A 22132-nucleotide genomic window follows, 5' to 3' on the forward strand; every position below is an offset into this window, starting at 1 on the left:
GACCCACACTGTTGGTGCATTGGACCTGACCATGATCCTAATTCTTGTTCTGTTTGCAAATGCAATTGAGGACATAGAGCAGTGTCTCTCAAACTGTGTTCCATGGCACAGTGGTGTGCTCAGAAGAGATTTTGAGTGTGCCACGAGAGATTCCAAAATTTTACTTTATTTTTAAAAATTCCCTTCTTAAGTATACACTAGAATAGATGAAATGTATGTCGTGTACGCAAGAGTCTGTCAATATTATGAGCGTCTGTGCATAAGGAAACAACCACCCAGTTTTTGACATGATTGGTTCTTGAAAACTAATGGCAAGTAATTTTATTCTTTATGCAGTAGTTATCCTAACTTTGTTACCGTTCGGATCATCTTATCTTTGCGAACTTGGATTTTCAGCTCTGACAGAAAATAAATTGAAAAAAAAAGAAAGTGACTGCAGATGGTAGATGTTGAAATGTGTGTTTGCTTGTTGATTATCGAGCCATGTTTACAGTTAATTTACACTTAAAAAAACTGGCACATCTATTACAATGATTAGCAATACTATACTATCTACTTTAGTTTCACTGTTCTTACTATTACCCATATATAACTTAAAGAACTTTAAATAAATAACGATCAAATTTAATTCTTTGTTGGTTTTGCAGTTTTATAATTTCAATTATAATGTGCTATGAAAAACATTTGCTCTGTTTAATGCCAGAGCTAAAATGTTTGAGAGATACTGACAGGGAGAGTGTGGCAAGATTCAACAGGAGATAATTTTTGGCTCCTTTGAAGGTTGGTTTAATGACATCGGTACTGGAAGCATCAACCCTAATGGCTGCCCAGACTTTGGAATATACTGGGAGCATGCCAGTATCGAGGCAGGACTCCACCTTGCTCGACATCAGGCACCGTTAGTAGTCCCAAGGACCAGTCAGCATCTAACCCAACACAAAGTATATGTATGAGTTCGATGTCATCCTCATCCGCACAAAAGGACTGAGATGCTAAGTGGTGGGGGAAGTCCAAGAAGCACAAACATTGGTAGTTTTTGACACTTAGGGCTGAGAGCGTCAGGGCATCAGCATCGCCGGTACCAGAAAAGTGCCAGCATCGAAAAGACAGCTCTCCCTCTTTGGTTGTGGTGCTGATGAATCAGTCTTTAGGCAGCCAGGTTCTCGCTTCCAGTTCAGCAATGACTCCTCCTCAGGTTGTCTCTTTTCTGGCTACCCAGCCTTTGTCAAGCCCTACCTTTAATGAGTGGTACCGAACCACACTCAGGGAGAAGCTAGCATTGATGCTCCTGCACTCCACTTGCCCATGTACCTCTCCGAGGCTCATGCTAGGTCTGTGGAGCAGTTCTTGGTGTAAGAGCCTTAAGGGGTACTGGTGTTAGCATCGACCCATGCAGATCTGCCATCAGTTTTGGGGGAGGAGGTTTCTCTAGAGTTAGAGGGTAGGGCAGTATGTCAGCACCCTTTGAGGCATGGACATAGATCCACTGAGCTGAGGCATGCTGAGACTTTCCATTCTGACTTTGGAGAAAAGTCTGATTAGGACTGCTCATGGGATTCAGACTTATATGGAGGAGTCATTCTGATCCCTCTCTACCTTAAGAGTGAAGGAAATCTTCACCTGAGGCTCTTTTACCAGCTTTATCAAGGTAATGGCTTTGGTCATCCCATTTAAGTTGGAGACAAAGAAGGAGCCTAGGGTGGAGATATTGTCTATCCCGCATTATGAGTTTGTTTATTATGGGCTTGATATACTGCCTTTTCTGACAAGCTGGTCTTGATGGTTAACAATTCTAAATCAATTGAATTAGAAAACTCATTTAAAAAAATAGGACAGAACATCCGCATTCATAACAAGAGCAAACATTCAAATAAATTTGCAATCGAGTCATCCTGACAGGTCACTCCCACACCATCCTTTGCCAAATGCCAGGTAAAAAAATGGGCTTTTAGAATTTTCTTGAATTTTAAAAAAGATTGTTCCTTATGAATGAATGGGGGCAGGTCATTCTGCAATTTTGGGACCAAATAATAAAAAGCAGAGTGTCTGGTGCATTCATAGTGTCCCAACCTTGGTCTGGGTCGAACCAGTCAATGGGCATCAAGCGAGCAAAGTGCTCTGGTTGGGATATATGGGATAGTCAAAGAGGCAAGATATGGGGCCCATGTAGTATTCTTTGTGTGCCAGACTGAGGATTTTGAAAAAAATATGATAATAAGTCAATAACCATGAAGGGGCCACAGTCATATTGCACCCTATCCTTAAGGATGCACTGATGAAGAACCGGGAAACTCCACCTTCTTAGATGTGACCTGCACTGAGAGGGATATACAGTATCGCATGCAGATACTCCCAAATTCAAGAGGGCCCAGCTGCCTCTCCAACGTTTGGGAAAAAAAACCTTTTCAGGCCTTGATGTTAATTGCTCGCATCCTGTCCTATCTGCTCTACACAAGCATCTACTTGAAGTTTTTAGTACTTAGTACACTACCTCTCATGAATTCTCTCCATCCAGAGGAGGCTGCTGAGCTTCGCCAGTTGGCTCATAAGCAACTACAGTGTAGAAAATATCTGGCCGGGAGCGCCTAAGATTCTTTTAATATTGCATCCAGACTCTCCACTGTGGGTGGGGAGATGCACAAACTTTCATAGTTGTGTGTCTCTGATCTTGGACTGGTGGTTCAGGAGAAGTTGGTGGATGTACCCTGCTGAGGAGACTTTCTTTTTTGGGACAAGAGGGAGGATGTTGCTGACCTCATAAAGAAGCACACTGATACCAACCAGTCCCTGACTCGGCAGCCTGCAGCTGCAGCCTCTATTAGGAGGTTTTCCAGTGAGTTCATGAGACGATTCTACTACTCTCAAAGGCATATGTATCTGTCTTCTGTCTGCTCTGCCCAGCATTTCCAGTCTCAGTGTTGTCAGCCCCATCAGCAAAGTCCAAGACAGCTCCCCAGTCAAAGCATGGGACGAGCTTTTGACTGGCTTTAGGAGAGTGTAGCTTCTGTCCAAGTAACTGTCCCCCTGATCTTCCATTGTGGGGAGGCTGACATTTTTTCTACCAAAAGTAACCCCTTTTAACCTTCAACCAGTGGGTTCTTCAAGTAGTCCATCTTGGTTACATTCTGCATTGACATTGGAGATTGCCTACTAAGAGCCTTATTCATCAGCTATTCATCAGGTATTAGTACAAGAAATCTCCTCCTTCTACAGATGACACTGACTGACGTGGGCTGTATATTGACTGCTTAATAATTGCTAAAGTGTGCTCACCTCATTATGGTTATACTTTACAGCCCAATCATTTTTTCTTACAGGACCGCTGGCAAATAGGTGCATGCACATTCACACGGGATGGATCCTATTAAGAACACTGATTAAATTATTAAACCCATATAAATAATATTGAACTCCATTGGTGCCTGTTGCTGTTGTCTTTCCTAGAGGAATAGAATGCTCATCTATGTGAATATGGTCAGAATCCTGCTTCAGGAGTAATTAATCCAGTGCACGGGCAATAGATATCCCCAGCTGTAGTACTGAAAGTGCATTGCAGTGATTTGCCCTGTAAACTGAACAGTACTAAAATTTGTATATGAGTTGAATGCCAGCAGGTTGCTTTCTAACATTTCATATCTTTTACCACCCTGGGTTGCATTTTTACTGCTCATACTCGATTATAATGTAATCAACAAAAGGAGTCTTGTGAAAGAAGAAAAATTGATTGTTCTCTAGTGATCCTAATTAAGCAGTGTCTTGTACACCAGAGCAAGGGTTACTATGGCAACAGAGAATTAGAGCATATTACATTGGCTGTGATGCTGAAGGTAAACATCTTCCTTGAATGAAATGAATCTTGCAAGCTACTCACCTTACAAATAATCTGTTATTTTTTCTCTGAGTGGTGCCTCCAAATTGGGTTATTTTTCCACAATACCATGATGGGAATGAATCTTACTCTAAACCAGGGTGCATTAGATGTGATCTCAGTCTCTCAAAGTCACTGCAGATGCTCTTTTTAGTATTCAATTGTGCCAAAGTTAGCCTGCTTCTAGCATTCATAAGCTGCATTATGTACAGGTATCAGGATAGCCTGGATGTATTTTTTTAATTCAGCGAGTGGTGCCCAACACAGTAGGACCAGTTTCTGTATCTTATCTTAGGACAAGCAGGCAGCTTATTCTCACATCATCCACGGAGTCCGGTACGTACAGTATGAAAAGTGAACTGTCACTTTAAGTTTTAAGAAACTTCACAACTGCCTTCCTGCCTGCTGAGGCTCGCGGCACCTCAGTTCTTCGTTTTCCGCAAAGCGAAGAAGTATTTTTTGGCTGGACTCCATTCAGCCTGTTTGCCTTCCTGCTTTCACACATTTTTTCTTTTTTATTTGTTTTTCTTTTCCTTCGTACATTTCAGGGTCAAATGAGTTCAATGTCGCTGAAATAATTTTTCCATCTATGTTGAAATTGTTGTCGGGTTTTAAAAAGTGTGGCAAGTATCAGCGGTCTATTTCTGCTGCAGACCCTCATAAATGGTGTCTACAGTGTCTAGACCCTGAACACAGAATTGAAACTTGTTCTGATTGTTCAACTTTAAAGTCCCACTCTCTTAAAGCCCGTCACGCTCTACAGGAGCAGTTGTTCGACGCTGCCATGGATATAGCCAAATCTTCACAGGCTTCGACATCACAAGAAATTCCAGCATCACGGAAGCCAGCTAAGAAGCCACCCGCTTCCAAACAAGCATTGCAGGTCTCTACAGCATTGAGCCCCTTGATGCAGACCAAACAACGACACCACCGCTTTCCAGCTTCGCAAGTTGTCTCTCCTACACTGTGTGCATCCTCATTGAGGTCACCCACTCTGAGACAACCTGCTGCACCAATGGTACTGGCTGTTGAGCCATCAGTGCCTTCTTTCAGGGAGAAACTCAATGAGTTCTTCCAAAGGGAACTTGTTAATATATTCAAATTGCACTGCATGCCGGTGTTAGCATCAACTTCCTCATTACCAGCCCAGCTTGAGCATAGGGTTACAAGGCCTCAGGGTACTGCTGTCAGCTATCCATTGGAGCATCAAACACCTCGTTCCCCTTCTAGACGACATTCAAGTCATCGATCTTCACATCGATGTTCTCGCTCGTCTCACCAACACTTCTCTTCAAAGCATCGATCCACTACTTCGAAGCATTGACACTCTTCTTCAGGGTGATTGACTTCAAGATATCATCGCTCCTCATCGCGTCTATTTCATGCTTCAAAGCGTAAGAGAGACACTCATCAGTCCTCTTTCTCATCTTCATCAAATTGTTATCAAAGACGTCAAAAATCTTCTCATAGACATTGTTCTCCTCGACACACAGTGCCTCCAAGCCTTCTATATGATTCAGATTTATGTTCTGACTCAGACTGTTCACCTACTTTATCTGCACCTGAGTCTTCTGGCATTCCTTTGGAACAGTCGCCACAGAAAACGTCTCCTAAAGGAAAATCTCCTTCAGAAAGACTTTCTTTTACTAGTTATATTAGACAACTGGGCAAAGCCCTACCTGACAAATTGGAAGCTGACAGTGATCACAATGCAGAGTACTTAGAGGCCTTAGACTATCATGAACCTCCCGAAGAATTCCTTAAGTTACCATTACATGGCATTCTTAAAGAGATACTTCTCAAAAATTGGGAAACGCCTTTAACAATTATGGTGGTGCCAAGAAAACTTGATTACTTATACAGAATCATTTTTTGTCCAGAGTTTGATAAGTCACAACTTCAACAATCATTACAAATTGTGCAAACTCTCTCCCATTTTAGACAATATATAGCAAAGTCAGCCTATGATGCTTTTGAGATGTCATCTAGAGCACTGTTCTTCAACCGCCGGTCCGTGGACTGGTATCTGTCTGCAGAAAATTCCTGCCAGTCCGCGTAGGGCCGGCGAGATCAACGCGGTTAAATTTCCTGCCATGGTGGTGTTGGCGGAAATCTGCTGTTCCTCTCAGCCTCGGGCGATCAAGACAGGCTGCCGACGTCAGGCAATCCCTCTATGAGTCTCGCCTATGTGGAAAAGGGAAGTTGAAACAAAATAGGCGGGACTCAGAGAGGGAAGGTCCCGACGTTGGCAGCCTGTCTTGATCGCTGCCCCTGCTGAGCCGCTGAAGAGGGCCGCGGGGAAGGTGCAGATGGAAGGGAGAGAGCTGCAGGTAAAGGTAGAAGGGAGATGGTCAGCGTGCGCGGGGGGGGGGGGGTCAGCGTGTGGATTGGGGCCATCGGCAGTGTCTGTGCTGAGAGTCTGAACACGTGCGGGATACAGCGGATAGGGACCTCCGGCTCGTCTTGGGCGGCAGGGCCTGCAGTGCAACGCTGTTTGTGCCGGCTTGGGGGGGTCTCGAATGTACAGGGCGCGTGGGAGCAAGATCATGGGGAGCCTTCGACAGTGGCTGTCTCCCCTCCCAGCAGCTCTCGTACTTGCCAAGCAGTGATTCACTTTGGCAACTTCCCCTTTCCTCAGAAGCGGCAACAGACCCAAGGCTGCCTAAGTAAATCACTGCTGCAGGCAAGTATTGAGAGCTGCTGGAAGGAGAGTAAGCTACTGTTGGAGGCTGGGAAGCTGCTGGATAAAGGGAGAGCTGCTACTGGACCTGGAGGGAGGTAGAAGGAGAGATGCTACTTGGAGGGGAGGAGGGAAAGGGATGGGAAGAGAGTTAATGTTGGATGGGGGGAGGAGGGAAGGGAGAAGGAAAAAGGAAGGAAACAGCTGGCAGGGAGATTACAGGAGGGGGAAGGGAGTCAGGGTGGAATAGAGAGATCAGATGAGGGAAAGGGGAGAGACAGAGGAATGAGAAAGTAGAGAGAGATTGATGCTGGAAAGGGGGTCAGCAGAGAAATGAAAGAGGGATAAAGATGCTAGATCTGGTGTAGGAGAACTAAAAATGAAGAAAGCAGTGAAGCTGGAATGAATAATGTAAAAAGGACAGAGGAGGTACAGGCTGGATGGAAAGGGGAGAGGGGCATAGAAAGAAGTCAGATACATATGGAAGGGAGAGAGGGCAGACAGTGGATGGAATGGGCATATGCTGGATTGAAGAGACAGGGCAGACGCTGGAAAGAAAAGAGTGAAAAGAAGATGAAAGCAGAGACCACAAAAGGTAGAAAAAAAATAATTTTATTTCTATTTTGTCATTAGAATATATCAGATTTGAAATATATATCCTGCTAGAGACATAACTGGGAACTGCAAAGCCCAGGCAGTGCATCTTTAGCTTCCAGCTGGCTTAGGGCTCTCTCTGACCAGGGGGCACTCCCCTAACACTATTCCTGTCATGTGTGACTGCAGTATTCTGTTATGATATTTCTGTGTAGCATTCTGTAATAACTTGGTTTGTTCAGTTTTCTTGATAGTAGAGGGGATATATGTGAAGGGGAGGGGAGACAGGGGTTTTGTTGGTCCTTGCTCTGTATATTTATATTTATAAAATGATAATTGTACAGAATATTGTTTCTTTTTATACTTTAACTAGTCTTTAAGCCCGTTACATTAACGGGCGCTAGAATATATATGTGTGTGTGCCTTTATTTCTTTCTCTCTCTGTCTCCTTAGCCGCTTTCTGTATTTCTGTCTTTCTTTTTTTCTTTCTGTCTTTCTTTTGGCTGTCCACCACCACCCCTTGCGTGCTCCCCCTGTCCATCAGCACCTCTTCCTGCTCCCCCTGTCCAGCAGTAGGCCTTCCTTCATTTTTCTGCCCCCCTCTGTCCATCAGCACCGCTCCCCCTGTCCAGCAGTAGGCCTCCCTTCATTTTTCTGCCCCCCCCTGTCCATCAGCACCTCTTCCTACTCCCCCTGTCCAGTAGTAGGTCTCCCTTCCTACCTGAGTGCTTTAGCTGTACTGCTTTGAAAGAGGGCCGCCAGCGCCGCTCTGTGAAGGCCTACTCCTGGCAGCCGCCGCTCGCGGCCGAAACAAACTCTTCCTGTAAGCCGCTCCTGGCCCTGCGTCTGCCCTCAGCCGACAGCCGCTTGCCTCAAAGCCCTCCTCCTGGCAGCCTCCGCTCCGTGTTGCAGGAAATCGTGCGAGTTGGCGAGAGCCGGGGACTGGGATGCACGCTTTCGAGATCAAGTTGCCGCCATTTTGAAGATCGTTCTACCCTGCTCCTTGCCTTAGTATATTTTTAATTTGAAAGACACGGTGGGGGCGGCTCCTCTCAAGATCCCCGACTGCATTGGACTTCTGACGCAGGTGGGGATCCTGAGAGGAGCAGCTGCCTCATCTTTAAACTTAAAAATATAGTATGTGGAGCGCATTTTTGGTAAGGCACTCCCCCTTTCTGCTGCTGGTCTCCTGCTGGATAAATATGAGGCCTTTTGTTTGTCTGATTCGGGTCAGCGGCAGTTTATGAGACGGGTGGGTGTCCTGGGGAAGAAGGTGATTCTGGCTGTTTGGATTGGAGATACCTTGCCCTCCTTTTGGGCTTGGAGGAATCGTTTGCATGCTCTGCTGCTGTTGGAGCGGAAGGATGCGTCTTTTAGCCTGCGAAGAAAACGCCAATTTCTGCGGATCTGGGATTCTTATCTTTTTTCATTATCACCACGGGCTCGAAGTGACATCCTGAATTTATTGTAATTCTCTCTGGGCCCCGAGCTTGTTGTATTTTTGTGAGGGCACCAGGTGCACCTTCTATTCCTTTCCCCCCCCCCTTTTTTTTTTTTTTTTTTTCTTTTCTTCTTTCTCTCTTCTCAGTGTTGGAGTTTAGCTTTTCTCGTTGGCAGTGGGTTATCTGAGTCCAAGCCTACTGCACTAGGGTTCTGCTATTTTTCAGATCAGGGGGTTTGGGGTGGGGGTGGGGTGGGAGGGGTGTTGAATCCGATCTCCTGTATCTGATTATTTCTTTGTAATTGTGATTCGTGTTTGTTGGTTTGTGTTTTTGTATATTTTGATAATAAAAATCGATTCAACATAAACTTAAAAATATAGTAAGGCAAGGAGCAGGGCAGACCGAAGAACAGCAGAGTTTTGTGCAGTTCGGGAGAGGAGCCGGTAGCATGCAGAGTGAGAGGCGGGGGTGAGGAAGGCCGTCGCAGATGTGTCATTTTTTTTTTTTGAAAGCCGCCGCCGCAGCCGTGAGTACAAAGCGAGTAGGTGGTGACGTAAAACCCGCGCATGCGCACTCGTATTTTTGCGACAGATCAGGGAACACGTTTTTTTAGTGCGCATGCGCGGCCTATCATTTAGATAAAATACGTTCAATATAAAATCATAACTGAGGCTAATGCGGATGGGATCAGATGGTTTGTGGGGACCGAGCTTGTGGAGATGGGGCGGAAATGTGTGTTATTTCAGTCTTAATAGTTTGCCGGTCCACAAAATAATTCTTTTATTTCTGCCGGTCCACGGGTGTAAAAAGGTTGAAAAACACTGATCTAGAGCATTGGGTATGTCAGTGGCTATGAGATGTCTAGCTTGGCTAAGAGTTTCTGATATGGATATCAATCTTCAGGACAGATTAGCCAATATTCCATGCTTAGGAGATGAGCTTTTTGGTTATTCCATCGAGGCAGCTATACAAAAATTAACTCTGCATGAAACGAGTTGGAATTCTTTGGTCAGAACAAAGACTAAGCTTTTGATTTCAAGACAGGCAACCAAGCCTTCTTATTCCTATCAAAGGTGATATACTACTAAATTTTCTGTTTCTAGACTGCCACCACAAAAGAAGCAGAAGCAATAGTGGTCTCAGATGGCAGCTCCTCAAAAGCCTATTCAGTCTTTTTGATGCGCTTCTTGACAGTATAGCCGCTGTTTCCCTATCTCAGTCTCTCTCTCATCCAATCGGAGGTTGTCTACAAATCTACCATCAACGTTGGATTCTGATAACAATCAACTTGTGGGTTCTCAAAGTTACCAAGGAGGGTTACTCTATTCATTTTCTCACCATTCCTTCAGTTCATCCTCCAAGAGATACCTCTTTCAACCCGCACCAGACGTCCCTTCTTCTTCAGGAAATAGAGATTATGCTTCAACTAAATGCCATAGAGGTATTCCCCTCCTCTCAGAGAAATCAGGGGTTCTACTCCAGGTATTTTCTCATCCCAAAGAAGATGGGAGGTCTGCTTCTAATTCTCGACCTCCAAGTCCTAACTAAATTCCTAGTCAGAGAAGAGTTTTGAATGTTAACCCTAGGAACTCTATTGGATCACAATGATAAACTAAGCTCTCTAGATCTAAAAGAAGCTTATACCCATATACTAATTCATCCTGCTTACAGAAAGTTTCTCCGATTTCGAATTGCCCATCAATACTTTCATTACAAAGTTCTGCCCTTCGGCTTGGCCTCCTCTCCAAGAGTGTTCAGCAGTGGCAGCAACTTTAAGGGATCACAGACGTCAAGTTTTTCCCAATTTTGACAGCTGGCTCATTAAAGATGCCTGTCCTCAGGGGGTGCGCTCAGCAACACAGTTCACAATCCTGTTTCTTCAACAGTTAGGGTTCAAAGTCAACTTTCCAAAATCTCAACTTCAACCCTCTCAAACTCTACAGTTCATTGGAGCCCAATTCAGGGCATTCTTACCTCAACCAAGACAGAACAACCTAATTCAACTTCCGTCCATCCCAGCCAGGTAAATGATGAGATTATTAGGCCATATGGCATCTACAGTCCACGTTACCTCCTTCGCGAGACTTCATCTCAGAACAGCTCAATGGTCTCTGGCGTCTCAAGCTTTTGATCCATTCTCACAGAGCATTACAATCATATCATCGCTTCGTCAATCTCTTCATTGGTAGATGACTTCCTCAAATCTTTCCAAAGGGTTGCTGTTTCAAACACCTCCACATCAGAAAGTCCTCACCATAGACTCGTCCATGTATGCTTAGGGAGCTCACCTGGATGGTTTTCTGAATGCAAGGTCTGCGCAAGAACAGAAGCCTGTTGGAACTCAGAGTGATTCACAATGCTCTGAAGACTTTACAGCACAATAAATCCAATCATGTCCTCCTGGCCTGCACAGATAATCAAGTTGCAATGTATTACATAAACAAGGAAGGAGGGACGGATTCTCAGTCTTTCTTCCAAGAAGCTGAAACAATTTGGACTTGGGCAATTGCTTGAAACATATACCTCAAAACTGTCTATGTTCAAGGAGCACAAAATACACTTGCCGACAAACTCAGCAGATATCTTCGACTCCACGAGTGGACGCTTCTTCCAAAGTCTTGCATCAGATATTTTCTCTTTGGGGGACTCCTCAGATAGACCTATTTGCATCCCCCAGCAATCTCAAACTGCCTCAATTTTGTTCCAGGAAATACTCTCCTCAGCGTCTGGAGGCAGATGCCTTCCTCCTGAATTGGACGGGAAAGTTCCTTTATGCTTTCCCTCCGATTCCTCTCTTTCTCAAAACACTGGTCAAGCTACTATGATCCTCCTAGCCCCTCGATGGCTCAAACAGCTGTGGTACTCCCTTCTACTTCAACACAAGGTCAAAGATCCAATGACCCTACAGATCTTTCCATCTCTTCTAACTCAGAGTCAAGGATCTGTTGAGCAGCAGTAGTCTGCATCTGTTTTAGCATCCTTCTTTCCTGAAGCAGCAAGAACTTTGCAAAACAAGGCTCTTGTTGAAGAGGAAGATTATGTTATGATCCTCATGCTTCATTTGGATTGCGATCCTGTATTGTGGATGGCGGTGTTTATGATCACGGTTAGATCCTTTGGGACTGCAACTTTGCTACTTTTTGGAGATAAGTACTGGTGGAACAGCTATTCTGACTAAAATCTGTGTGATATTTGGTTTTTCTTTTTTTTTACTATTATTTTGCGTTTGTCATGACCAAGGTTTGAGGATTTTTCTTTTTTTGTATTTTGCTCAACCGGTGGGTAGAAGCACAGGTTTTTGCCTTTTGAGTTTTTTTTACTGTGTTTTATTCCTGGTTAGAGGAGCCTGTGATTTGAACATTTGGGAGCCGTTTATGGCTCATTTCAGGAGCAGTGCTTTGTTTCTGAGGCTTGCTTTGTATTAAGATAAATTCTTGTTCCCAGAGTGGTCTTGGCAAACATTCTGTGTGCCTAGTGAGATTGTTTATATATATTTTTTGGGCAGCAGCACCAGTTTAGTATTCATTTAATTATCTTCAGATCTCCAAGGGCAATTCCACCACATATATTTTCTTTTCAGTATTTTTTACACTAAATTTTGTATTTGTCTTCTTATTCAGAGCTTGGTTTGAGATTCTTTTGATCTCATGATTTCAGCAACCTTGTTTCCAAACTCCCTTTTATGGCCAACCAATTGGAGAAGATCACTGTTCATACCTATACCGAAGAAAGGTGACCCCAAGGAATGAAACAACTACAGAATGTTTGCATTAATTCCACATGCCAACAAAATATTGATGAAAATAATACAATGAAGGCTACAATCATACATTGAGTAAGAACTACAAAGTTCAGGCTGGTTTTAGAAAACATCAAGGAACAAGAAACATTATTTCCAATGTTAGATGGATATTGGAGAAGAGCAAAGAATACCAAAAGCCCCTATACTTTTGCTTCATCAACTACAGCAAAGTTTTTGACTTTGTGGATTACGATAAACAATGGAGAACTCTAGCACAAATGGGAATACTCAAACACATAACTCAGCTGATAAAGAGCCTCTACGAAAATAAGAATCTGCAGTGAGAACTGAATATGGTAACACTGATTGGTTTCCGTTAAAACATGGCGTCAGGTAAGGATGCATCTTGTCACCTTACCTGTTCAACCTTTATGGTGAAGCCATCTTCAGAAAAGCAAATTTGGAAGAAGAGAGCATTGGCTTCAAAGTTGGTGGCTAAAATATAAACAACCTGTGCTATATAGATGATACAGTACTCATCACCAGCAGCAAAGAAAACATGCTGTATCTACTGAGAAAAGTCAAAGCCGAAAGTCATAACATGAGATTAGAACTAAACATAAGACAAAGATCATGAACATGGAAAATGATGAAGATTTTGAGCTTGAAGGTGATAGAATGGAAGTTGTAAAGGATTTCAATCTCCTGGGCTCTTTTGAAAAGAAGCAACTAGCAGGGAAGAAATACTTTGCTGAATAGCACTTTGGTCGCTCTTCAATGATGGCTCTCGACAAAGTATTCAAAGGCAAGGAAATAACACTCCAAATGAAAATCAGACTTATCCATGCACTTATTTTCTCAATAGTCAATTGCAGATGTGAGGACTGGATACTACGGAAACAAGACAGAAAGAAGATTAACTCATTTGAGCTTTGGTGCTGGAGACAGATTTTATGCATGCCATGGACCACAAGAAGAACTAACAAATCTATTCTGGAAGAGATCAAACCGACTATGTCACTCAAAGCCCAAATGATGAAGTTATGACTATCTTATTTCGGTCACACTATCAGAAGAGAAAGATCATTGGAGAAGGACATCATGTTTGGGAAAATCGAAGGAACTAGGCGAAGAGGGCAACCTGCAATTAGATGGCTAGATACATTGAAAACAACTATGGGGATGACGCTGGAGGATCTTTCCGGACTAGCACAAAACTGATTGCTTTTTAGATCTATAATTCATCAAGTCGCTTGGACTCGAACATGAATAGATGACACCTAACTAACTAACTAACTTTCATGTTAAGAAGTTAACAGTACATTGCATTGTGAGCCAAATGTTATATGAAATACCCAACCTAGAAAGGAGCTTTTTATATATAGAAACCTTGCTCTAGTCCTGTGGTCCCCAACCCTGTCCTGGAGGACCACCAGGCCAATTGGGTTTTCAAGCTAGCCCTAATTAATATGCAGGAGAGAGATTTGTATATAATGGAAGTGATAAGCATGCAAATCCGCTCCATGCATATTCATTAGGGCTATCCTGAAAACCCAGTTGGCCTGGTGGTCCTTCAGGACAGGGTTGAGGACCACTTCTCTAGACAAATTTCTCCTGTTTTGTATTTGCTTAATTGGATAGCGAGTTCAATGGTGTATAAAATTTAAAATCTTCACCTTGAGTGGTAAAGAGCAATAGTGTATTTGCATTCTAAGGGCTGACCCATGTAGATACAAAATAGTCACCTGTTTTGTGAGCTGTTGCCCAAAGCCCTATTCTGTAAGCTGCATATATCACCACAAAGTTGAAAATATGGCATACATGTGGGAAGAGCACGGGCCTGAGGTGGGAGTGTGATCCATCAGCATACACATCTTATATGTTGCTATCAGATGTGCATGTTGATTGATGGTTCTAGATGTACTCCCTCCCCCCCCCCCCACCAAGGCTGCCGTTGACGTGGCATAAGCAGAACCACCTTCATTTGGTCATACTAATGTGGGTTTGTGCTAGTATTTTATATAACAGCATCATGGTACCCTGATGACATTATAGAATTGGTGCTCCTGTATTACCGTATTTTCACGCATATAACGCGCGCGTTATACGCGTTTTTACCTACCGCGCATACCCCTCGCGCGTTATATGCGTGAGCGCGGTATACCAAAGTTTTAAAACATAGTTCCCACCCCGCCCGACGCCCGATTCACCCCCCCAGCAGGACCGCTCGCACCCCCACCCCGAACGACCGCTCGCACGCGCTCCCATCCGCACCCGCATCCACGATCGGAGCAAGAGGGAGCCCAAGCCCTCTTGCCCGGCCGACTCCCCGACGTCCGATACATCCCCCCCCCCGGCAGGACCACTCGCACCCCCACCCCGAACGACCGCCGACTTCCCGACAATATCGGGCCAGAAGGGAGCCCAAACCCTCCTGGCCACGGCGACCCCCTAACCCCACCCCGCACTACATTACGGGCAGGAGGGATCCCAGGCCCTCCTGCCCTCGACGCAAACCCCCCTCCCCCCCAAGAACCTCCGACCGCCTCCCAGCCGACCCGCGATCCCCCTGGCGACCCCCACGACCCCCCCACCCCCCTTCCCCGTACCTTTGGTAGTTGGGCCAGAAGGGAGCCCAAACCCTCCTGGCCACGGCGACCCCCTAACCCCACCCCGCACTACATTACGGGCAGGAGGGATCCCAGGCCCTCCTGCCCTCGACGCAAACCCCCCTCCCCCCCAAGAACCTCCGACCGCCCCCCAGCCGACCCGCGATCCCCCTGGCGACCCCCACGACCCCCCCACCCCCCTTCCCCGTACCTTTAGTAGTTGGCCGGACAGACGGGAGCCAAACCCGCCTGTCCGGCAGGCAGCCAACGAAGGAATGAGGCCGGATTGGCCCATCCATCCTAAAGCTCCGCCTACTGGTGGGGCCTAAGGCGCGTGGGCCAATCAGAATAGGCCCTGGAGCCTTAGGTCCCACCTGGGGGCGCGGCCTGAGGCACATGGGCCCAACCCAACCATGTGCCTCAGGCCGCGCCCCCAGGTGGGACCTAAGGCTCCAGGGCCTATTCTGATTGGCCCACGCGCCTTAGGTCCCACCAGTAGGCGGAGCTTTAGGATGGATGGGCCAATCCGGCCTCATTCCTTCGTTGGCTGCCTGCCGGACAGGCGGGTTTGGCTCCCGTCTGTCCGGCCAACTACTAAAGGTACGGGGAAGGGGGGTGGGGGGGTCGTGGGGGTCGCCAGGGGGATCGCGGGTCGGCTGGGGGGCGGTCGGAGGTTCTTGGGGGGGAGGGGGGTTTGCGTCGAGGGCAGGAGGGCCTGGGATCCCTCGTGCCCGTAATGTAGTGCGGGGTGGGGTTAGGGGGTCGCCGTGGCCAGGAAGGTTTGGGCTCCCTTCTGGCCCAACTACCAAAGGTACGGGGAAGGGGGGTGGGGGGGTCGTGGGGGTCGCCAGGGGGATCGCGGGTCGGCTGGGGGGCGGTCGGAGGTTCTGGGGGGGGGGGGGGGTTTGCGTCGAGGGCAGGAGGGCCTGGGATCCCCCCTGCCCGTAATGTAGTGCGGGGTGGGGTTAGGGGGTCGCCGTGGCCAGGAGGATTTGGGCTCCCTCCTGGCCCGATATTGTTGGGGAGTCGGCGGTCCTTCGGGGGGGGGGAGGGATGTATCGGACGTCGGGGGGGGGCATCAGGCTTTCAGGATGGGGACAGACCTTCAAGGGGGGACAGTGCACGGAAGTCAGGGGGGGTGAACGGAGAGTCGGGACAGCGCACGGAAAGTCAGGGCGGGCGAAAGGAGCGTCGGGCAGCATGCGCGGTATACCCGTGAGCGCGGTATATCAAAGTTTTTGTGCAAATCATCGTGATTTCTGCGCGCTATATCCATGTGCGCGTTTTATACGGGTGCGTGTTATTTGCGTGAAAATACGGTATACCAGGACACCAAAATGGAGGTACCAAATTACAGAATCACCACCTTTATGTATTAAAGATGTACTAGAACCATGCGATCCATAGGAAACAATTTATTAGATATTACCTCAGTTTATTACCTTATGGTTTATGTGAAACTCATACTTGGGCATTTCACCATAGTTGGCCTGACTCTCTGGAATGCTTTGCCAGTTGACTTAAGATAGAAAGAAAGAGCTGAAGACCCTTTTTTCCACAAGCATTTATTTATACACTAGATTTGTAACCTGTTCTGAGCTCCTTTGTAGGATGGGCTAAAAAGTGGAATAAATAAATAATAGAGAATTCAGGAAGTATTCTTCTACCTCTTCCCTTTCTTTTCAAAAAAGGTGACTATGGCACGCACACACTGTACTTACCTCTTGTTGTGCTGGTGCCATCACACTGCCTCATGAGCCCAGCCCTTACCCAGAGCTAGCCTGGGAGCATCAGATGCCCTGGGTGAACTTTCAGCCGTGTATCTCATTCTCCTACCACTTCTCTCCCTGGCCTGTATCTCCTCTTCCCTCTCTATTATTTCTCCTACTTGGCTACCTAAAGTTTTGTGGTATGAGCTGTGTAGCAGTCTGAGTTGGTATGTGTAACCATTTCATCCACTGCCCAGCCACATGAAGGAGGGAGAAATTCAAAATCAGGAGGGTAGAGCAGCACTTCCAAGCTCACTTCGAAGTACTACTATTAGCCTCAAATTTTTTTCACCAAAAATTAAACTTACTTCAATTTAGTAGCAGACAGTATCTACCAGTAGGTGGCCCTGGGTTTATGCTGAGCTTCCTTGATGGCAACTATGCCCTTTGGTTTGGCCCATCTTGTTAAGTTCATATATGCTGTGCTTTCTTTATTGAAGTTCTAGTTTTGATAGTTGATCTAGGGAGAGGTTTCTTTGTTCTTGCAAGACTAGGTAGTTATGAAATGCCCTGATTTTTTTTTCTCACTATTAATGTTTTAATCTACTTTGGTGTTTCATGAACTTTTTACTTTCTTCATGTTGGGATTTTGATCCATTTATTTCCTTTTTAATTTAGTCTCTAGTGATCAGAGATTATATGCTGTCTACTCATTAACTGTTTCAACAACTGTTTTACAAATTTTGGGCATATAGTAACTGTTAAGTAATACAAACAAGAAGAATAACCAAAATCAAGTTTGTTGTACAGTATTGTTAAGATTTTCAGTATGCACAAAATGCTGTATTACATTCAAAATATTAATAGAGTAATAATACTAAATAAACATTTTTTTTTCTCTTTCAATTCAGTTTAATCATGCTGTGCAGCATATGCCAAGAGTTTAGCATTCTCATGATTTGTTCCTGGCCTCTTTTGCAGATTGACATGGATTCCTGGTTCTTGGTCCTGTTGCTTAGCAGTGGCTTGACATGCCTCCGTGCAATCAATATTACCACAACAGGTGAGTTTTTATTTGCCATTGGCTACTTTTCTTCCACTCCCCCCAAGCATTTTCTATTACTTCCCCCACCTCAGAAAGCATTTCTTGGAGATCTGAGTCATTCTGAGGATTGCAGAAGCAACTTCTCTGGTGCATACTTTGATTGTTAGTTGGTTGGAACTACCACAGTACACTGTGACCATCTATCCTTGTTTAAGGTCTAGGCCAGGGGTGTCCACACTTTTTGGACTTGCGAGCTACTTTTAAAATGACCAAGTCAAAATGATCTACCTTCAATAAAATTAAAAAAAACCCACAAAGCACACTGTATGCAGAGAAAATGTTAATTATCATTTATATTCCGTGAGTTTTCAAAGAGGTCAAGGCAGCTGACTTTATGTAATGTCACCTCAGTAACAACTATACAAAAAATATACTCCCTCCCTTTTTACTAAACCGCGATAGTGATTTTTAGTGCAGGGAGCTGCGCTGAATGCCCTGTGCTGCTCTCGTAGCTCATAGGCTCCCTGCGCTAAAAACCGCTATTGCGGTTTAGTAAAAGGGGGCCATAGTGCAAAATATAGCCAGCAGACAAAAATTCTCAAAACGGACACCTTTTGATCACTAAATTGAAAATAAAATCATTTTTCCTACCTTTGTTGTCTGGTGATTTCATGAGTCACTGGTTGCACTTTCTTCTTCTGACTGTGTATCCAATATTTCTTCCCTTCTTTCAGCTTCCTGTATGCTTCCTCTCCTCCAGACCTCATTCCCTCCCCCAACTTTTTCTTCCTCTCTCCCTGCCCTCCTCTCCTTTCTTTATTTCTCTCCATCTTTCTTTCTGTCTCCCTGCCCCCCCTTTATTTCTGTATGTCCGTCTTTCTCTCTCCATACCCCCTTTCTTTCTTTCTGTTTCCCTGTCTTTCTCTCTCCATGCCCTTTCTGTCTGTCTCCCTGTCTTTCTCTCTCCATGCCCCCTTTCTTTCTTTCTGTCTCCCTGTCTTTCTCTTGCCATGCCCTTTCTGTCTTTCTCTCTCCATGCCTCCTTTCTTTCTTTCTGTCTCCCTGTCTGTCTCTCTGTCTCCCTGCCCTCCCCTAAGCCACCGCCTCGATCGGGGAACAGGCCACCACCGTAAAGAGGACCCTGAAGCACCAGGCCGACCAATCTTCCCTACCCGACGTCAATTCTAACGTTGGAGAGGAAGTTCCTGGTCAGCCATGCAGCGATTGGCTGGCCCGGAACTTCTTCTCTGACATCAGAATTGATGTCGAGTGAGGAATGTTGGTTGGCCTGATGTTTCAGCATCCTCTTTACAGGGCTGGGAAGCAGGTAAAACGGAAGGCAACGTGAGTCTATCATGGAGCCCGGGATGGGCTCCGCGATTGTCTCACATTGCCTTTGCGATCTACTGGTTGATCGCGATCGACCTTTTGGGCACCCCCTGGTCTAGGCTATAGAGGTGAGCCAACTTGTTTCTACAGAGCCCAAAATTAGTTTTTTGTTTTAATATAGGATAAGTATGATCTGTTTAATTTGTATTGTATTGTTTTTTTGTTATATTACAAAATTCAATAAAATATATTAAATACAGTGGTGCCTCACACAACGAACTTAATCCGTTCCAGGAGCAAGTTTGTTATGTGAAACGTTCGTTGTGTGAAACGCGTTTTCCCATAACAATACATGTTAAAAAAAATAATTCGTTCTGTAGCATAAAATATGCTAAGATGACATAAAAAAAGATAAATTTTTGGTTATTATTTTTATTTAGATACATCTAAAAACATAATTGTTTTTTAAAACAACACACATTTTTAAAATTTAAAGACAGACTAAGTAGAGTCTAATTTTACAGTGAGAGAGGGCAGAGTCTCAGCGGCAAAAACTGGGACTTAACTGTTCATTTTTTTTTTTTTCTACCGTGTTTCCCCGATGATAAGGCAGGGCCATCAAATAAGACAGCCCCCCCTTTTTAGAAAAAAATGTAAAATAAGGCACCCCCCCGCAAATAAGCCACCCACCGATACCTGCGCTTACCCGAATCGGGTGGTACGGTGGGTGACTCCGTGTGGTCCCTGGCACCCCCGACACGATCGGGGCAAGAGGGAGCTCAAGCCCTCTTGCCCCCCCCGACTCCCCGACACGATCGGGGCAAGAGGGAGCTCAAGCCCTCTTGCCCCCCCGACTCCCCGACACGATCGGGGCAAAAGGGAGCTCAAGCCCTCTTGCCCCCCCGACTCCCCGACACGATCGGGGCAAAAGGGAGCCCAAGCCCTCTTGCCCCGCCGATTCCCCAACTCCCCGACAATATCGGGCCAGGAGGGAGCCCAAGTCCTCCTGGCCACGGCGACCCCCTAACCCCACCCTGCACTACATTACGGGCAGGAGGGATCCCAGGCCCTCCTGCCCTCGACGCAAACCCCCCCCCCCAACGACCGCCCCCCCCAAGAGCCTCCGACCGCCCCCCCAGCCGGCCCGCGACCCCCCTGGCCGACCCCCACGACACCCCCAGCCCCCTTCCCCGTACCTTTCTGTAGTTGGCCGGACAGACGGGAGCCAAACCCGCCTGTCCGGCAGGCAGCCATCGACGGAATGAGGCCGGATTGGCCCATCCGTCCCAAAGCTCCGCCTACTGGTGGGGCCTAAGGCGCCTGGGCCAATCAGAATAGGCCCGGGAGCCTTAGGTCCCTCCTGGGGGCAGGGCCTGAGGCACATGGTCGGGTTGGGCCCATGTGCCTCAGGCCCCGCCCCCAGGAGGGACCTAAGGCTCCCGGGCCTATTCTGATTGGCCCAGGCGCCTTAGGCCCCACCAGTAGGCGGAGCTTTGGGACCGATGGGCCAATCCGGCCTCATTCCGTCGATGGCTGCCTGCCGGACAGGCGGGTTTGGCTCCCGTCTGTCCGGCCAACTACAGAAAGGTACGGGGAAGGGGGTTGGGGGTGTCGTGGGGGTCGGCCAGGGGGGGCGCGGGTCGGCTGGGGGGGACGGTCGGAGGTTCTTGGGGGGGGTGGTCGTTGGGGGGAGGGGGGGGTTTGCGTCGAGGGCAGGAGGGCCTGGGATCCCTCCTGCCCGTAATGTAGTGCAGGGTGGGGTTAGGGGGTCGCCGTGGCCAGGAGGACTTGGGCTCCCTCCTGGCCCGATATTGTCGGGGAGTTGGGGAATCGGCGGGGCAAGAGGGCTTGGGCTCCCTTTTGCCCCGATCGTGTCGGGGAGTCGGGGGGGCAAGAGGGCTTGAGCTCCCTCTTGCCCCGATCGTGTCGGGGAGTTGGGGGGGCAAGAGGGAACCAGGCGGAGAGAGGGCAGTTAAGCGCAGTGCCTGCGCGGAAGGATGCAGCTCGGGCGACTTCGTTGTGTGAAACGAAGTTCGTTGTACGGATCAAGACATAAAGTTCGTTGTGCGCAGCGTTCGCTGTGCGAGGCGTCCGTTAAGCGAGGCACCACTGTATATAAAAAGGAGCGGAATAGTCTGTGATAATAATTGTTGCATTAGCCACTGCAGGTTTTTGTTCTTTGATGTATAGCTATGAAGAATAATTATGTCAAAACTAGATGCACTTCTATAAGGTGATCTCATCCTATCAGAAAGCTCCTTCATTTTGGTCTATAAACATGTCCACTAATCTTTTTCTGATTTATTAGATAATCAAATGTTTTATTACAGAAGCAGCTTTCTGGTCCAGTCATTGACTTCACTTGAGCTCTCTTATCGTTTATTCTAGCCTTGCCTACAATAGAAATGAGCCTTACCACAACTTCAGTGAAGGGAACAAAAGAGCCAGATAACAGGACCTTAAGTTCTAACAACATGAATGACAGCTCTCTAATCACAGCTCCTTCCACGTTGGAACCAGCAACCACAAATCCTGTTTTTACCATCGAAATTACCACTGTGAGCACTGTGACTTCCTCAGATGTTCGTAATCATACAGATGGGTCAACTGTGGAAGTACCTCATCCACCCACTTTGGCTCCAACGAATGAGACAAGGTCACCAGATATAGTGAGCACAACAGCTAGGACTGTTTCTGAAGACATTAATGGTACATCTTCAGTAGCTACCTTAGAAAGCTTCACTACTTCAGGTATTGTTATTATTCCTCTTTGATAATTGTTTATCTAAACTCAAAGCTTTAAATATCTTCTGAATCAAGAAAGTTAATTTGTTAACAACATATTCAGTGGCCTTGGCCTTGTAGTAGAGCTGCTGCTTCAGCACCCTGAGGTTGTGAGATCGAATCCCAGCGCTACTCCTTGTGATCCTGGGCAAATCACTTAATCCTCCACTGCTCCAAGTACAAAATAAGTACCTGTATATATATATAAACCGCTTTGAATGTGTAACCACAAAAAGGTGGTTTACAAGTCCCTTTATCTCCTCCCTATATATGGCATATATGTATTTCTGAGACCTCTCCAAAATGCAGGAAAATGAACCTGCATTTGAG

The 22132-nt window shown here is 46.3% G+C and overlaps 1 protein-coding gene across 3 annotated transcripts in view; it reads left to right on the forward strand.

Moving 5' to 3' along the window:
- PTPRA (protein tyrosine phosphatase receptor type A) overlaps positions 1-22132 on the forward strand; it is a 287845-nt gene that overhangs the window by 77779 nt on the left and 187934 nt on the right. For all 3 annotated transcript variants that reach the window (XM_033952928.1, XM_033952945.1, XM_033952937.1), the window contains 2 exons: positions 17626-17707; positions 21407-21769. In XM_033952928.1, coding sequence (XP_033808819.1) covers positions 17632-17707; positions 21407-21769 — 439 coding nt within the window. In that variant the 5' untranslated portion in view covers positions 17626-17631. The remainder of the gene's footprint in view (positions 1-17625; positions 17708-21406; positions 21770-22132) is intronic.

Source organism: Geotrypetes seraphini, chromosome 1 (assembly GCF_902459505.1).
Source record: "Geotrypetes seraphini chromosome 1, aGeoSer1.1, whole genome shotgun sequence".
Taxonomy (NCBI): Eukaryota; Metazoa; Chordata; class Amphibia; order Gymnophiona; family Dermophiidae; genus Geotrypetes; species Geotrypetes seraphini.